Source organism: Phoenix dactylifera, unplaced genomic scaffold (assembly GCF_009389715.1).
Source record: "Phoenix dactylifera cultivar Barhee BC4 unplaced genomic scaffold, palm_55x_up_171113_PBpolish2nd_filt_p 000089F, whole genome shotgun sequence".
Lineage (NCBI taxonomy): Eukaryota > Viridiplantae > Streptophyta > Magnoliopsida > Arecales > Arecaceae > Phoenix > Phoenix dactylifera.
This window is the reverse complement of record NW_024067678.1, coordinates 959,163-977,200: the sequence shown is the minus strand read 5'-3', so window position 1 is coordinate 977,200 and position 18,038 is coordinate 959,163. Positions and strand designations below refer to the sequence as shown.

Genomic DNA, 18,038 nt, shown 5'->3' with positions numbered 1-18,038 from the left:
CGAAAGGTACATAGTAGTACAGCAAACCATGTCTTAAACTAATATATTTTAAACTAATTCTTTAAATATCTAATCAAGGTTACCGATATAAAATGATGCTTACTTTCAAATCATTATGGTAATATAAGAGTTGGAGTCTCAAGAGGAAAAGAGGTTGCCTGTGCAATTGTTGGTCCGAGAAAAATAGATTTGTTTGTTGGAAAAACATTATATTGAAGAGAAATTGAGTTTCTTTACTACCCATAGAAACTGACTTCCTTGAGAGAGAAGAAATTGAGTCCAACGCGAGGAACATTTATCTTTTGCCAGCATGAAAGGAATACAAAAGAGCCTAATATGTCTAATTAAATTGTTACTCCTCCAATCACTTAAAATTCAGATGGAATCAGGGCGAGTTTCCAAAGCTGATGAGGTGGGAAGAACTTGAATGGAAAAAGAACAAGAGCCTAATGGAACTATTAATGCACTCCACTTTTCTGGTATTCCACACTCTACTTGGAAACTCTTTTAGAGAGAGAAAGAAAGAGAGGTAAAAAATTGGATGGTTGCAACTAGCAATTATAGAAGTGCACTCATGAATCTAAAAAATAATAGACTAGTCTTCATGCTATGACATTGGAGTCAAGGGAGTCATGACCGGACATTTGCATTAGACAATATCTGTTTGGGCAAATAATTTTTTTATACATAGTTTGTTATATTTGTGTCCCTATTCTAATAAAAAAGAGGGTCTCAATGCACGAGGCTCCCACCACTATAGGGTCTGGGGAGGGTTAGATATATACAGCCTTATCTCCTCGTGTGGAGAGGCTATTTACAATATTTTTAACTTATGACACCCAGGTCACAGTAGAGCAACCTTACCATTATACCAAGGCCCGCCCTCTATCCCAAGTTTGATCTTTCCTTGTGTTTGTTAATATAGATGAAATTTTGTGTCTAACCTTGAAAGAAAGAAGCTAAGAATTTTCTGAAACCAAAAAGTTTAAACCAGGTATCTATTGAAATTTTATGTGGATAACCAAATAGAAAGCATTTTGTAACTTGATAGAGAATTTGTTCATGAGGATCACTGTTAAATGTTGAAATACAAAGCAATTAGTTATAGTATATTACATTTGGCATAGCATTGGCATAATGTGGAAGAAGAATGTATAACTAAATATAAGCCATGTTAACAAAATATATCTTTTCATAACATTCTACAAGTTTCCTATTTTGCTAACACTTTCTTCCTCAAATTTAACAAAAATGAGATATTAACTTCTCTATCAGTAAGTCTAGCAATCTTAAAAGCAAAATTAACGTGCTTATTGCACCTGCTTTCATCAACTATGGAAAAGTCTAATGTGTTCTCACACAACAAGTAATGCCTTCCACTTCTATTTCTTACTATATATGAAGACTCTTTATTATTGAAATAAAGAAGCTTCCAAGCAAGGTATGCCATACTGTCCTGAACTCAAGTTCCAAATATACTGGCAAATCTCACTCCCCTTAGTTTTTCTTATGGTCTGAAGTTGTATGAGTGCTGAAAGACATGTGCGAGCAACATGGAACCCAATATGAGCAAAATTACCATTTTAAAGTGTACATTTTAGTGAAGGAGATTTGTACACTGCCATATCATTTAAAAACTTTTATACAAAAATCCACCAACACATTGGACCTATGATCTTTGCAGCATAATCTGGGCTTTTGATGGAATGCTTGAGGAAATTTTCAAACAACCCAGACAACTAATAATCCTTGGCATTGTGAGATTTGACTCCAAAAGAATTTTGATAACAGCGAATGAGAAGCACAAGAAAAGAGATAATTGACATGAGAATTCAGTTTTGGCTTCAACTTTCAAGTAGTACATTGGAACCTACTCAAGTGTTTGGCCATTATAAGTCTTAGATTTAACTTATGGATTGCACATCATTTTTTGGACATAACAGGTGGTTCTTAATTACATCACTGCTCAGCATTGACTAATTGCTTTTCTGGCTCTACACTGATTATGTTAGCTTACATCAACTTTATTCTTTTTCTGATAAACATCAAGTTTACCAATTGTTTGACAAACCATGCAACGAGTTTCCTTTTTGTGTTTTAGTCTTTTTATTTTAGTTAAAACTGTTTGTCAGCATACATATGCATGTGCAAATTTATTAGCAGTAAGAAAAGTTAATACTTTCTGATTTCCATCAAAATGTGTCTTTGATATCAAGACACATCTCGTTCATGAAGCTATCCACATCTATTAGAATTATTTGTTAAAGCAACTCTTCCTTCACTCCAAGGATCTAAAAAGTGGTAGTGGCATGCAGGCAGTTGGGTGCAGAACAGAACATGTGCACTATTTGGGCACATATGTAATTGGTATGGAAGAAATAAATAAGGTCATTAACTAGATAAGAATAAATGAGAAATTACAAATAAACAAGCAAATATTAAAGGAAAAAAATAAAGTATACTCTCACTCTTATTTAACAACCTATCTTAGATATGGCATGTTAACCTAAAAAAAATATCTCCTTAGGCACTATTCTCTAACATTCAAAGCATAAGGGGTTACCAGCATAAGCTCCAAGAGTTCTATGCAGGCCCCTTGCCCCTACATGTGCATCCAATAAGCCACTTGTTGTATGGTCACATATGGGGACCATATTGAGCCAATACAATGTAGTCACTAGACTGCATATTTGTGTTTAGATACAAAGGCAACCATACCAACCACGTTTTAAAACAGTGGTCCAGTCCTGGCCCACCATCCCCCCCCCCCCCCCAGCCTCCCAAAAAAAAAAAATGCCATGATTACTTGGCCATGCACCATTTTATGTATGCTGTCTGTATATGTGGTATTTACACCCCATGGGCTCACAATCTTGTATTGTTGCATAGACCTAAGATTGATACCTTCATTAGAGAACTTATATTATGTCCAGCTTTGTTATTATGGTAGAAAACAAGGTTTTAAGTACCAAATCATACCAATCCTTACCAGGCATTACAATGCCGGACCGCTAGGGAACCAGTTGACTCACACCAGGTACTAGAGCGGCACACTGTACCAACACTCAGTATAGGTATATCCTTTGGGTGTTTATACTTAAAAGTTAAAACCTTGTTAGAAAAGCTATGAGTCACTTTCTCATCTTAATATCAGAGCTTTGGAGTTGCCACTTTCAGATGAACGACCATCTATTTATCTATCTTCATCAAGAATTTTAATTATGGCTACGAAATTAACAAAATCATCTTCTATGTAACTTCATAATAGAATTACTGCACCAATGCACATTCTTCCTTGCTGAAAGCAAGATCAGTCATCTAAAGCATTAGGATGGGGTAGGAGTAGGTTTCTTTTTCTTTTTCTTTTTATTTTGTTTTGGGAAGGTAGGGAGAGAGGGGGGAAGATTGGGGAAGGGTTGCTATTCTGATGCGCTTTGCCTGGAATATTAATCATCTTGACGTTAATGAAGAATTAAGTAAATTTATCCATAGCTTTTGATTTTGCTGTCTAAACTCATCCCACAATGTCATCACATCTGGCAACCATTTTGACTTGGATGAATCATTTTCAACCTCCTCTAAAATATCCACTCTCCCCCAAGCATTCTTACAATGTGGGACAAATTTAAAAACCAAAAACAATACCAAAAATTTTCCCAGCCTAGCAGAAAAGTAACAATATCAGGCATAAAATCCTGAAGTTGAACCCAGATACCATCACGGCATAGAGGAATCACTACCATCAACAACAAGTAGATATTGGAGATAACACACAACATTCCTCAAATGAAAGAAGATATATGCAGAAATATTAAGTTCATCATAACCCAAAGTCTGTGCGTTTGAGGGATATTACATGAAGAGAACCCAGGTCTGGACTGGATCCTAATCATCTGTTCCAATAAGAACCATATAATGACTGAAGCTAACCCTGGCAACCATGACTTGTCCTCAACTCAAATCACTGAGATAAGCTTGCTACAAATTCAAGTAAAAGAAAATTCACAGTGGGAAGCTGTCTTCATGCATGGTGGATGCAAGTGATTTCTTTTCAATGCTCTAGCAAAATGCTAGATTCGGGCTATGCAGCATCATGACTCTGGTATCAATGCCGTTCCGTCATGTGTACCCTGTGTTTTTGCAACATTGTTGCCTTAGTGGTAGACTCTTTTATTGTTCCTTCTACTTTAGATGAGCCACTGAAAGCAAGTTTTTATCATTTTAACTGAGAAGACCACAATCCATGGATTAAAGCAATTATGGTTCTGCATCAATCCTGTTGGCCTGAATGAACTCATCCCTGATGAGTTAGAACTCCTCTCAAGGACTCAAAAACAGATATAGCCACAATTTAAAGCTTTTGTGTTCACGGTCCTTACAATATTCAACTTTTCTTGACATTTTTGACATGATTGTGGTCAGTTTTGGCACCTGTCATAGGCCACAAAAAACTCTTTCTCCTTTGGAGTTGTACAGATAAATGTTCAAATTCCATCATGAATCACGTTTCAATCAACATGCGATAATCCACTTAAGGTGTTAAAGGGAGCCACAACAAAGAAAGTTGCAGACCTCATGACCAAAAAACTTACAAGAAAAGTTCTTACAAATATGCAAGTTAGAAGTATGTATCGAAGTAGCTTTAAGTGCATGTAGGTTTTGTTAGAGAAATATGCCCTCAAAACATGATTCTTTCTCTACAAAACCTTTGAGATTATATGTTTGACTAGTTTCATGTACAGCATCCATATGGTTTTAGATATGAGTGTAAAGTTGACCTTAAAGTTGGAAAGAAAGCTACAACTTGCACCATTTAAATTGATGAATATGATCAGTCATACTAAGTCACAGGAGTGATTGGTCAATTCCTACACCTGAAATGATACAGCACAGTGAGGGTGCATATAACATTCATTTGGCTTCCTTAGTGAAAGTGTCTAGGCATACAAAAGTGACCATTCCTCTAGTCCTTGTGCATGCAAGCCCACTTTAACATACGGGCGTTTCACGAAAGGTGGTCAATGGTAGCAGAATGACCTCATGAAACAATGCTATGAGTTTCAGATGCATCCAATTTATATCGGACATATGTAATGATCCTTACACCTGACAATATCACTATCTATGTGGTCTTTTTGTAATCCACATTCAGGTCAAATTCTAGCACTGACTATAATACAATTTGCAGAACTTATCGCACAACCCTAAACTTAACTGCAAGTGGTAGTAATTTGTCCAACAATTGGAACAATCTTTTTACATATTAACATTGTAATTGATTTGGCATAACAAAGAAACCACAAAGAAAGGAGAACTTCTGGAAGAAGTTAACTAAAACAACCAAATAAGGAATGTAGTAATTCTGACAACAAAAGTAAAGTACCATAGAAAGCTTGGAACTCACTTTTACTGCACCAAGCATATCATTCTCTAAATCCCCATCAGTACTTTCAGAGGCTGTTGATTGTAGGTTTGACCGATCAAGAAGCTTTAAAATTGCATTTTCATCCCACGCAATCTTTGTGCAACCATCAGTGCATTTATCCTGGTACACATCTCCCAGACCACCAACCCTCCTTCTATGCTTATGCTCACCATCAGCACCAGCATCAATTTTGCTGCTTGAAGCTTCTTTTGGATCTTGTCCATTTACAGTATCAAAGTCGTCAAAAAGTTCTTCTGTTCCCCATCTAAGAATGTCCTCCACTTCCTTTTGAGATTCAGACTTATTCACAAATAGTTGGTCAAGCATCAATTTTTTCTTAGCAAGCTGCAAGATGCGCTCCTCGACACTAGCACGTACTACAAGTCTGTACACCAAAAGCCTGTTTGATTGCCCAATTCTATGTGCTCTATTCATTGCTTGTATATCAGCATGTGGATTGAAATCGGAATCATATATAAAAACAGTATCTGCTGTGGCCAGATTTATCCCAAGGCCACAAGAGCGTGTGGACAATAAGAATACAAATCGAGTTTTGTCCTGATTAAAACGAGCAATTGCTGCTTGACGATCTGCCACTGATATTGAACCATCCACTCTTTCAAATGTCTTAGGACCAAATTCTATAGTCAGGTAATCCTCAAGTATATCAAGAAGTTTTGTCATCTGCGAAAATATGAGGATGCGGTGCCCATCCTTATGTAAAATCTTGAGCATAGAATGCAATAATGCTAGCTTGGCTGATGCCTTTATGCGCATTTCATGAAGGAACTCCATTGTACCAGATTCAGGTTCAGTTCCTGGAATGAGATATGGATGATTGCAGACCTTCCTGAGCTGCATGACAATATTTAGCATTGACTGCAGAGCACCACCTTTTCCTATGTTACGCAATATCTGATAGTTCTTCGTAAGCATGGCACGGTAATATTCAGCCTGAATGGATGTCAACTCAACAGGAACCACGCGCTCAGTCTTAGGGGGAATATTTTGCATTGTGTCTTTTTTCAGCCTTCGAAGCATATGTGGGGCAACAAGTTTCTTCAGCTCCTCCACCTTTTCTGCTGTTGTAAGGTCATTAAACTTCCCTTCAAATGCTGACAAAGAGGGGAATGAAGCAGGCTGCAAAAAATTTAGTAAGTTATACATCTCCCCTATGTTGTTCTGCAAAGGAGTTCCAGTCAATAACACACGGTGCTGAAAAGAAAATGTGTTCAGCAAACTAAAAAGTTTACTTCCAGAATTTTTCAGACGATGCCCCTCATCAACTATAAGAACTTCCCAGGAGACACCACGCAGATGAGATGAGTCTGCAAGGACCATCTCATAAGTAGTCAACAACACATTGAATTTATATGATTTAGTTGTCTTATGTGATCCAGCTGGATCCCTAGCATGCCATTCATATTGACGAATAATAGATCTTGCTTTTGCACAACCATGATACTCCACAACATTCAAATGAGGGGCCCACAGTGCAAACTCAGCCAACCAATTAGGCATTGTGGAAAGAGGAACTAAGACCAGACATGGCAATTTAGCCCTAAACTCAAAATACAAGGATGAGATGAAAGCACAAGCAGATACAGTTTTCCCCAGCCCCATCTCATCAGCAAGTATCACATTCTTAGACTTATGCCAGCATTTACGTAGCCAGTTTAAAGCTTCTAACTGATGTGGAAAAAGTGAACCTCCTTGAAGCTCCTTCGGCTGCTCTACCAAAGAAACAACTTCATTAGAATCACCTTTAGTCCTTGGAAAATCATCCCTGGCATCCTTATCCAAAGTTGTAGATTCAAATTGTTTGAATTCAGCAATCAGATGAGAAGACTTTTCAATGACAGGTTCATCTAATCTTTCCCAAGTACACTCATCATAAGGGAGACCGCGCCATTTAATCAAGGCTTCTTCTGTACCATCCTTAGAAACACTGAGAGAAATAACACGCTGTGGCTCACACCACTGTTCCTCGCAAATATTTATAACAGCAGTCCCATACTTTGCCTTGTAATTTTCCAATTTTCTTTTGGCTAAAACTTTTAATTGGGATTCAGAAACCCAACTGTTATGGATGTTTGATTTCCCTACCCATTTAACAAAAAAATCATACATAATACTATCCTTGTCATTAGGCCCTGAGTCCTGCACTGCTTCGGAAGATATCCTATTTTCAGCACTTGTATCTGGTTGAGTCTCCATGCTTGCGGCATCGATGCATTCTGAATGATAAGAGACATCTAAGCAAGAAGGCCCCGGTGTATCAGATTTCCCATTTTTGCTTGAACTCACAGCTTCTGCTTTTATGTTTTCAACAGAGACTTTCTGAACAGTGTCTTCGCTGTCTATGGCATCTACCAAAGAGTCCTCTATGACTTCACAAGTTTTCTCAATGATGCAATGATCAGTGGAAGATTCTATGACCGACGCCATAACTTTTGCTTTATCCAGACATTCATTAGCATTATGTGTTTTGCCATTAGAGTATTCATTCATACCTTTTCTTTCGCCAACCCATTTTGCTTCACTATGGCATCCCTCCATGAGTGCGCTTTTGCCATCCCTCTTATCTGCAACTTTACTGCCATCATAACAATCTTTGAACTGTTTGCCATGATTTTCTGAAACATTACAACTATAAGAAGGCAGTCCATATGCTATCCTTCGTGAATTACTTTCCGACTCAGCTTCTTCTGGAGAAATAGCAGATTTGATTTTTTGAGCATGAAATGAAGATATCAGAGTGCTAGTTTGCACCCGACACCCCAAAATTCGGTCAACCTTACAGACAGAAGAAATGTGGACTTATAACAATGAGTTCAGGTAGCAAATAAAAATGAAATTATGGAAAACAAATTTTACCCTTTAATCCTCCAAAAGAGGTTTAAAAAGAAAAACGCATATCTACCTGTTGTCCTCCATCCCAAAGATTCTCATGATGTTTTATTGTCTTATCTATACCCAACCCTTGTTCATCTATCCTTCGTGATGAGTGAGACATTCCCTCGAGGGATACCTACGCATATAATTAAACATTGACCATCAAGAAACGATAATAAAATATTTTTCACAATAAAAAAATGATATAACACAATGCAGAAATATGGACTCAACAACAAGAACATCAAACCAGCTGCCTACATAATGCATAACTTAAAAAGAAGAAAACCAAAAGTAAGACCATCTGAAGGTCATAAAAAGGAAATTCTCCTTTAGAGATGCAAGCAAATGAAAAGAAGGTCCATATTGATAGAACCTGCTCATCACATTATAACAGTCATCCAAAGAAGGCTTCTGCAAAAAATATAAAATTGCAAGACACCAAGGATAAAGAGAAAGAACTAAAACAAACATTAGATCTAAGTCTCATCTAACTTCTTACAGTAATCATCTAGTAATCTATAGCATTAGATTTTTTTCACTTTTTACAATTTTTCCTAAAGTTTCCTATGCTTTCACGTATGTTCCTTCTTATTTGAATAATTGAATTCCTTCCACTCTTACTAGTCTGAAACTCTGCACCTTTCATGGCATTCGTGCTCCCACAAGCATCCCTACTGAGTGTCAAAATGCCTTTTTTTTTCCTTATCTGATTGTTTTAGGTGTTTTTGAAGGTTGAGAGTTGAGACTATATCCCACTGTGGCCACAACTTTAATTTGTGCAGTCCTGACACCCAGTCAGCACTGAGACTTCCGGCCACATGTAGAGGACAAATAATTTAGAAAGACGGGACAAAGAAGGCTGCTGCATGCCACTCCCCTCTTACAGAAGAGAGAGAGGGGCCTGCGGAAGAAATTAGGTGCCAAATAAATAGAAAGGGTAGCAAGAGAACAAGGAGAAAGGATTGAAACAAAGAGATAGTACACTCACTTAGTCATTAGTTCTTTAACGGTCCTTGCATTTTTTCAGTCAATAATTACGTCATATAGGAGGTGAACAGAGATGGTCTATTGGTTTTGGTTAAAATAATGGAATCATTAAATTTCTTCTGCATTCCCTCTCCCTTCTCTTTTTCATCTTTCCTTCCTTTTGAGTCTTGAGATCAACTCTTCATGCAGATTTTCTGCATAAATCTGATTTTATTTTCAGAGTTCAGCAGATAATGCTGATATGAAATAAATTTTAGATCCCAACATAGTGTAGTTGTGATCTCTGAGATCTCTCATCTACACCACGTAGGCAAGAAGAACACACTCTGCAAGTGGTCTGCAACATCCAAAGACTTCAAAATAAAAAACAAGGGAAAACAAGCATTTAATACCCCAGCAGTCTCTCCTCAGACATCCAATGATGGAAATTTCAGATTTGGAAGAACAAGCATAAATTCCAGGTTAACCCAACAAAGAAAAGGTGGCAACCACCCTAACCATGGGATACACAACTGCATAACTTTTTAGGCAAGACTTAGGCCACGTTTGGCAGAACTTTTGGTAGGCTAGAAAGTACTTTCTGACCCTTTAAAAGTACTTTTAGATGAAATAGGGGTGTTTGGTAAAAAAGTCGAAAAGTTATTTTAGTTTTGCCAGAAAGCTCAAACAACTTCTTGAGAGAAGCTCTAAAATGGAGCTTCTTTGGAAAAGCACTTTTAGCATACATCGGAAAGTTGTTTTGATTTATAATTTTTTTCTTTTTGGGCCAAAATACCCATAATAAAATATTATAATTACAGAAAATATTCTTTCATATTACAGAAATCTGCAAGGGTTCCTAAAAATATTAATATATAATAATAATTATTATAATATTTTATAACTTTTTATTGTATTATACTATAAATATAATATTATATTACATTATATCAGAATACATTGATATATTATGTTATATAATATCAAATTATGTTATATTATTATGCTATAGTATAAAATATTATATTACTATATTATAATAATATTATATTATGTTACAGTAATATTATAATATATCATATATTTATGTATTAGTATATATTATATTTTATTATGCTCTGTTGTATAATACTATGCAATATCCTTTATGATCATTTTGTCATACCAAAAGTACTTTCTCAATTTATTTACCAAACACATATCAAAGTTCCACAAAACTTTAGAAATATAGTTACCAAACAACAAATAGCCTTTTTTATAAAAGCTCTACTTCAAAAAGCTCTACTTCTGAAAACTCTACTGCCAACAGCTCTGCCAAACGGGGCCATAGGCACCTTAATCCCAAGTATTACGTTCTTAAACAGCACTTCCAAAAATCAATTAATAAAATTGTAGTTAAGATTATCAATGGCAGATTGTGTAACTTAATTTACAAGTGTTTTTAGCAATGTCAATATGATGCATCCTTCAAACCCAAAGGTCAATTATCTTCTCTGATAGCAAAGTAATACTCATGTAATCATGTAGCAACAGGGCACACAGCAACAATAAAGCATGGTTAGGCTTCCTAATCCAGAGGTCATTACAAAAGCATGATTGATGAAGCAAGAGGCATAGGTATTTAGCACCTGAAAGTCTTTAGATCCAAATATGAAATTCAAAGATTCAAGCATAAAAAGACTCAGGTGCTATTGGGCCATGAATGCACCTGAGTTTCTTGAAAGCTCTGGTTCCACTATCATTAGATATCCAGGCATTAGCTAATAGGCATTGCATCCCATATAACAACACTTGAAGATGATTGGTTCCGAGATTCTCCTCTGATAAGGCATATTAAATTTTGTGTATTGAATTTCAGGAACAATTCATTAGCATGCATTGCTTCATAGTTCCAAGTATGCACTGTGTTGTCCCTCTTCTTCATATGCACTTTCCACAATGAATTGTTAATGAAGTTTGTAGAACCCACCTCCCCACCAAATTAATCATAAGAGGACATCCTAATGTCTCTCACTCCCTCACAACGCCCATGATGAAGCAAATAGATCAAACATATAAGGTAACACATAATTCTGGAATTTCATTTGGAAATGCCTCCATGGGCAACTCCCTCTTAGTGCTCAGCCATCATAGATATAGTTACCACAATCCTCGATGCCTTTGTGCCACCTAAAAGAAACCATCACTGAAATCCTGCAAAACTACAAAGACAACATCCAAACATGGAAGAACTCTTAGGCAAATCTTCTGTGCTGAGTACATGGAAAGATAGTAAGTTGGGTTGGTGATGGAATATAAAGCACAATAGCCACATTCTATTGTCTCTTATGGAAAAGCTGTATGATGATCTGTTTTACAAAAATAACCAAGTCCAACAATATTATCAATCAGGCGATCTCTTCCACTCCAGACTTCTTCAACGAATCAACACATATAATAACATCACATCTTCTATCCTTTAGCAAGCATTCAAAATGTTGCCTGACTAATATTCACTGTCAGGTTCATCCGATGTGTCCTCAACAAGCCAACAAATTAGTTCACTAATTCAACAGTGTTGTATAACCCCTCAATACGATCTTTTAGCAAGCTCCATGCATCTGAAAGTGGTTTAATTCTAGAGTCGTCAATGCCTGATGGAACCACCTAAATGTCTCATATACCAAGGAACATGATGTCAAACCAATTACCATTAGGAGCGCCATACATTAAACAACCAGAATTTACATTTGAAGTAGAGATTATGCTAGCGATAACACTCAAAGGATCCATTAATGTATTATATTACTTTTAATATCAAAAGGTTGATTTTAATAATATTTGAAGAGTTGACCTAGTCAGTTTTTTTTCAAAGATTAAAAAATTACGAATGCCACAAATCCTAGAGCATATATTTAAGAAAACATCTCACTAATGAATACAATCTGGATCCAACAATCAATGTAAGTGCTCTGTTAAAAGTTAAGATTACTGAACTACCACTTTCAGAAGCATGAGTGCATGCATTTGTATGTATAATATTACATCCTATAATTACAAATTCAAATATGAAAAGTACAATGTGACACTCATCATCACTCGTATGATAAGAATGTAGCTACCACTATATAGAACATGAAGTAAAACAGAAAGAGCTACCTCAGCCTGTTTTTGACGAGCACATTTTGCCATTTTAGGTTCTTCCTTTGCGATAGATGCAGAATGCTGCTGATCAAATAATTTGTGCTTCTGAATTGACCCACTGGTTTCTGGACATGAAGAAGTTTCCTTTGATATGTCATCGCAAGCAGCTGTAGCAATATGTTTTCCTTTTTCAGTTTTAGATCTCTTATTTTCTACCTTGTTAACCTTTTGCTTTTTTCTTCTGGATTTCTGAGAGGATGGAACTAATGGAGGAATAAATTTCTTTCTTTGCACATCACTTTTGCACAGGTCAGACATCTCTTCCTGAGATTTTTCACTTGGATCTGAGCTCAAAGTTTTAGCAAGAGAGTGGACTTCCTTACGAGTACTTCGTTTCCAGCGAAATGGTGAATCTGGTTTCTTTGCTATTTTATTATCTGCCGCTGTTGAAATGTCATCTCTGGATTCCCCATCACATGAATGGCTTGATTTTATGCTATAAGATGCATCAACATGCGAGGATTCGAACTTCTTTTCAACAGATGGAGCTCTATGATGTAAAGTAGCTTTCCTTTTGTTATTTAATTTACTCTTTCCTGGAATGGAGCTTCTACCAGAGAGTGATGCCTTGCCATGGCCAGGTAATTTATGTACAGTACTAGATTTTTCAAATATACTCTTAGTTCTTGCTCGTCTTGGATTGGACTCTGCATTAGCTAATGTTTCCATATTATCTTTTTGCTCACAACACTTTGGGCATTGCCACTTCCCAGGTGGTGCACGCTTTTAGAAACAGAAAAACATAAAAGAGGCGGTTAGCATGCATTCAAAACATCCTAATGATCAAAGTTCGCCATCTCGGTACCCAATCCCATACCGGTACCACACTAGCACTATGTCGGTATGGTAAGGAGTCTTTTCAGTATACCAAATATTGGTATACCACCGGTACGGGATACTGGTACCGAACCAGTACGGTACACCCCGTATTATCCGGTTCGGGCCAATATGGCGAACTATACTAATGAGCACTAATGAAACAAACACAATGACAAATAAATGCATACCTTGAGGGGTGGATTGAGACACTCAAGATGATAGGTTCGAGGACAGCTATCACAGCAGAGCAAATTGCCACCAAGATCACATTCTACACATTCAAAGTAATGCTGCAAGAGAAAGATGAAAAGGTATATCCATATCCAGTGAGACAGAGAGATTGTATAGAGTTGCCAACTATCACAGAAAGAATTGATTGCCATAAGATTTTTATCCATGATACTGCAAGATCTCATACAGTTGGAAAGACGAAGAATAGAAAATTCTAAAGTTCCAGTAAACAAGCTATGAGCAACGGATACACCGGCAGCACAGAATCATCAGAGCTGAGGGATAAAGAATAAGAGGCTGAGGTTTAAGAAGCCGATAAAAAGTAGAAATTTAAAACCAGAAAAAAAGAAACTTCTTACCCCATCATGTCCTTTGACCTTACGAGCAAATCGAGAAATGTCAATATCACCTTTCAGCCTCCTCTTGCCTGAAGAGCTGATCCTCAGAGAGCCTGAAGGTAGCGAGGAACCTTCTTTTCCATTAGAGAGATCCCATCCGCTTGACAACCGTCTCCGCTTGCGCTTCAATACCCAATTCCTATCTATCATGTTATCACACAAAGACTTGTCTTCCCTCATCTTCAAGGCCTCAGTCCTGCATGACTGGCTAATGGCACAGACAAGCATGATAACAGCTCATTAGTTGGGCAGAAGGCTTTAGCATCACAACCAAGATGTGGCCAAGCACTTTGAGGTTAAAAAGCTGAAGAATCGACAAATGCGACATTCAAGGAACTTGTTCTCAAACATTGCATCCTATACACGAGTACATCCTTTCTCATTCATCTCACTGATGCAGGTTACAAGAGAAATACATAGATGATAGATAAAGCACTAAACATGATAGCATTGCATATATGAGACCATAACGAAATTGTGCTAGAACCTAGACGAGGTATACCAAGGAAACAAATCAATAGAAGATACGAAAAGTAATTTTAAAAGAAGACAATATATTTACTCTTCCAATAGTAACAAAGAGCATCTGCAAAACAGATCCTTAAGCTGCTCTAGTCTTGCATCCTATATATAAGCTTTGCATTCAATAATTTACAAGAACATGTCTAGTTCTCATAACATGTCGTTACCCTTCGTTCTTTTTCTTCTTTTACCTATTGCTTCTACGCCCACCCTGCAAAATGCTGTTCTCATTTTCTTCCTAGAAGGTGCCCTAGTGTAGCCAATATCTTATTATTTAAAAGTAGAGAGTAGAAGAACCTGAATATTGAAAAAAAAAAACAAAATGGTGGAATAGGGAGATGTAGCCTGTACAAAAAATGCCAAAATCCAAGAGACCACAGGATTTCTAGGCAATCGAAGGCAAGCTCTTCGCATATCTAAAACCAAATAGCCGAGCGATTGAAGCAACAAGAATAAGAAAGCGGGGCACCTCAATCTGTGCCCATGGAATTGGGTTGGATTATCCTACCAAGCAACCAACCATTCCATCGCGAAACCAAAATAAGATTATAATCAAGAAAAAGAAGAAGAAATCAGAGCGAGCTGTTACCTCTGGCGGCCAAGAAGACAAGGAGAGGAAGCATATGACTAACACCGCCGCTGCCGTAGACCTAACATCCGTTGACAAGGGATAAAGGAATGGAAGCTGCTCCACGGCTTTTATAACCGGCCTCCATCGCACTCTGGACCCAATTAAATTGGCATTAAATTAGATTAGATTAGAAGTGGAGAGGAGTCTGAGATCTCGCTATTTCTCCCCTCTGTGTCTCTCTCTCTCTCTATATCAAGTAAGAAAGGAAGAGAGATGGGGTTCTTTGAGATGTACGGGAATCTGGAGGAAAAAGAGGGTCGGGGTCACCAATCGAGGATAATGGGGAATATCATTTTGTTGCCCGGCTCCGAGTGGCGAGGGGCGAGCGCACTCCAACCCCCACCCTCCTCACCCCCCGACCCGGCTCTCCCGCCAATCGGGGAGCGCCACGTGGGGCGTGGCAGGCGCTGATAGCAGCGGGTCAAGGGAACAGAACGAGGCAGAGACTGAGACGGCAGCGCACGGCGAGGCAACAAGCACTGGTCGCCTTCCCGGTTGGAGGAATCGATGGCCGTGACGGGGAGATGGATCGGCATCTCGCCTGCTTCTTTTAGATGCCTGAATCCGATGATGACAGAACGGGGAGGCAATGAGGGGGTCGGGGTGAGTGGCTTTTTTTTTTTTTTATTCAGTTCAATTTTACCTTTTTCTTTTTGAGCTTAATGAACGTGTTTGACTTGGTTTTAAAAATTATATATTTTATGTAATGTGAGAGGAAATAGAATGTTAAAGAGATCTGCCGTAAAGATTCCTTCCGGTGCACATAGGATAGGGTGGTTTGGCAGCCGCCGAAATTTCTGCGGAAGATTCGAGGATGGAGGGACCGGTTTCTGTTGACCATGCGCCGATCCTCGGAGTTGATGATTTGCACATCATACCAGATTTGGCTGACTCGGAATGCTCGAATCTTTGACGAACGCAGTATGTTACCGAAACTTGTGATAAAAAGTATCCATGTGCAAGCAGCAGAGCTTAGTCACATCATACCTGTCGAAGGGACTTGGACAGCTCAGGACATCTTAAGTTCTCATTCTGCTTCGGCAGCATCTGGTACAGTGTTTTTCACCTAGGAGCTCCTACCCTTGAGTTTCCTCAAGATCAACTTTGATGGGTCTATCTTGGATGGAGGTACGAGGGGCAGCGCGGGTTTTGTTATTCGAAACCCGTCTGCCAAGATCGTGGCTGTAGGGGCAATTAACTTTTCGACATATCGGTTTCGGATGCGGAGCTGCGTGCCGCTTGAGCGAGCCTTCGTCACGCCTGGTATGTTTTAAGGGCTAGTTCCATCGTCCTAGAGAAAGATTCGGCCAAGATCATTAGTTGGGTCCGAGGGGAGCTAAGGGGTAATGATAGTGCCGGCCCTTTGCTCCGAGATATTTGGGCAATGGTGGGGTTGAAGGGGTTTTCCAGGCCAAGCATGTGTTCCGTAAAACTAATGGGGCTGCGGACTAGGTGGCTGCTTATGTAGCCAGTCACTCCAGTAGTACCCTGCAGGCTGGAGATGGGAAGTTGCCTCTGGCACTCCGAGGTATTTTGTTCTTTAATTTTATTTGATATATCCGTACTCGTCAAATATGATCCACCTGCCTCAGTAGTAAAAAAAAAAAAAATCCTTTGCGTGAAATCTTTATACCCATGGAATAAAGAAGGAGAGAAAAAAATTAAAAAATTGCTTCCTAATCGTAACACAAGAAAAATAAAATATATAAAAAAAATCAATTATCCTCTGGCAGAAAAAGAATCTTATGCATAAAAAAAAAAAAATCATCCCACGTACAAAAAAAATCATTCACATCCGCAACACAAGAAAAATAACCTATAAAAAAAATCAACCATACTCATGCCCACCAAAGAAAATCATACACACGAGAAAAAAAATAATCATCCTACGTAAAAAAAAAAAAAAAGGTCACACACACAATACAAAGAAAATGGAACATAAAAGAAAATTTTAATTTATTTTCACGCACAAAAAAAAATTGCATGCACCAATAAAAGAATTTTGTATCCCACGCACAAAAAATGGATCGGTCATGTTCACAGCACAAGGAGAATAGACTATAAATAAAAATTTCAATTATTCTCATACACAAAAAAAAAATCACATGCATAAAAAAAAAAATTGCATCCCACGTGGAAAAAAAAAAATTGTGCACACGCACAATGCAAGAAAAATAGAAGATAAAAGCAAAAATTCAGCCATTCTCATGCACCAAAAAAAAATCGCATGCATAGAAAAGAAAAAATTAATTGAAAATTAAAATTTGTTTCATACTAAAGTACATTTACATAAAAAAAAATTATTTTTTTTGTAGTGATTAAATGTTATCTACTTGATTTTTATTGGAATTCCTACAAAAGTCCTACTTTAACAACTTTATAGACCCATACTCATTTAAAGATCAAGAAAACAAACTCTAACTAAACTTTTAACTCTCCGATAGTAAGGCATTCCCAAATTTGTAATGCTTGATGTTGGGTACTTAGAATCCGTGAACCTTCTTTATTCTCTTAAAAAATGGGATCCTACAGGAAATATTTGTGAACTATAATTTTTCTTTTAATTTTTATAAGAAGCTTTTAAGCTCAAAATTGTTTAGACGTTCCACTGAAGGCCTTGATGTTTCCCAAAAGGTTTTTCTCCAGGATATGAAAATCCATGGGCTTATCTCTTGTTTTCTTTTATACTGTTGAGTAGCTCCATCTAGGCATACTACTCCATTCTGAACTTCATCCAAAGATGTTTACACCACATCCAAACCGATGGATGATTTGAAGGTCGATATGCCAAAGGAGCTGAAAGCCGAAATAGCAAAGGTGCAAGCCAAGTGATTATGGAATAGCCCAAGAGGGAAGAAAGCTATCAGTGTAGGATGAGGACTTTTGATGGATTAGAACCCAAGGGATGGATAACCAAAAGTTACCACTACTCAATACATAGAGGAATAGAAGTAGTGCAAGGGCG

At 37.6% G+C, this 18,038-nt stretch overlaps 1 protein-coding gene across 3 annotated transcripts in view; it reads right to left on the bottom strand.

Moving 5' to 3' along the window:
- The window catches only part of LOC103713520 (protein CHROMATIN REMODELING 4), a 29,353-nt gene extending 13,711 nt beyond the window's left edge, over nt 1-15,642 (bottom strand). Inside the window, exons 1-7 of one of the 3 annotated variants that reach the window (XM_039116381.1) lie at nt 15,308-15,642; nt 15,032-15,164; nt 13,882-14,128; nt 13,480-13,581; nt 12,428-13,195; nt 8,349-8,456; nt 5,405-8,221 (exon numbers count right to left, since the gene is read on the bottom strand). In XM_039116381.1, coding sequence (XP_038972309.1) covers nt 5,405-8,221; nt 8,349-8,456; nt 12,428-13,195; nt 13,480-13,581; nt 13,882-14,100 — 4,014 coding nt within the window. In that variant the 5' untranslated portion in view covers nt 14,101-14,128; nt 15,032-15,164; nt 15,308-15,642. Of the gene's footprint in view, nt 1-5,404; nt 8,222-8,348; nt 8,457-12,427; nt 13,196-13,479; nt 13,582-13,881; nt 14,129-15,031 lie in introns of all 3 variants that reach the window. The other 2 variants (XM_039116379.1, XM_039116382.1) reach the window with 2 other exon arrangements.
- Nucleotides 15,643-18,038: the final 2,396 nt, after the last annotated feature.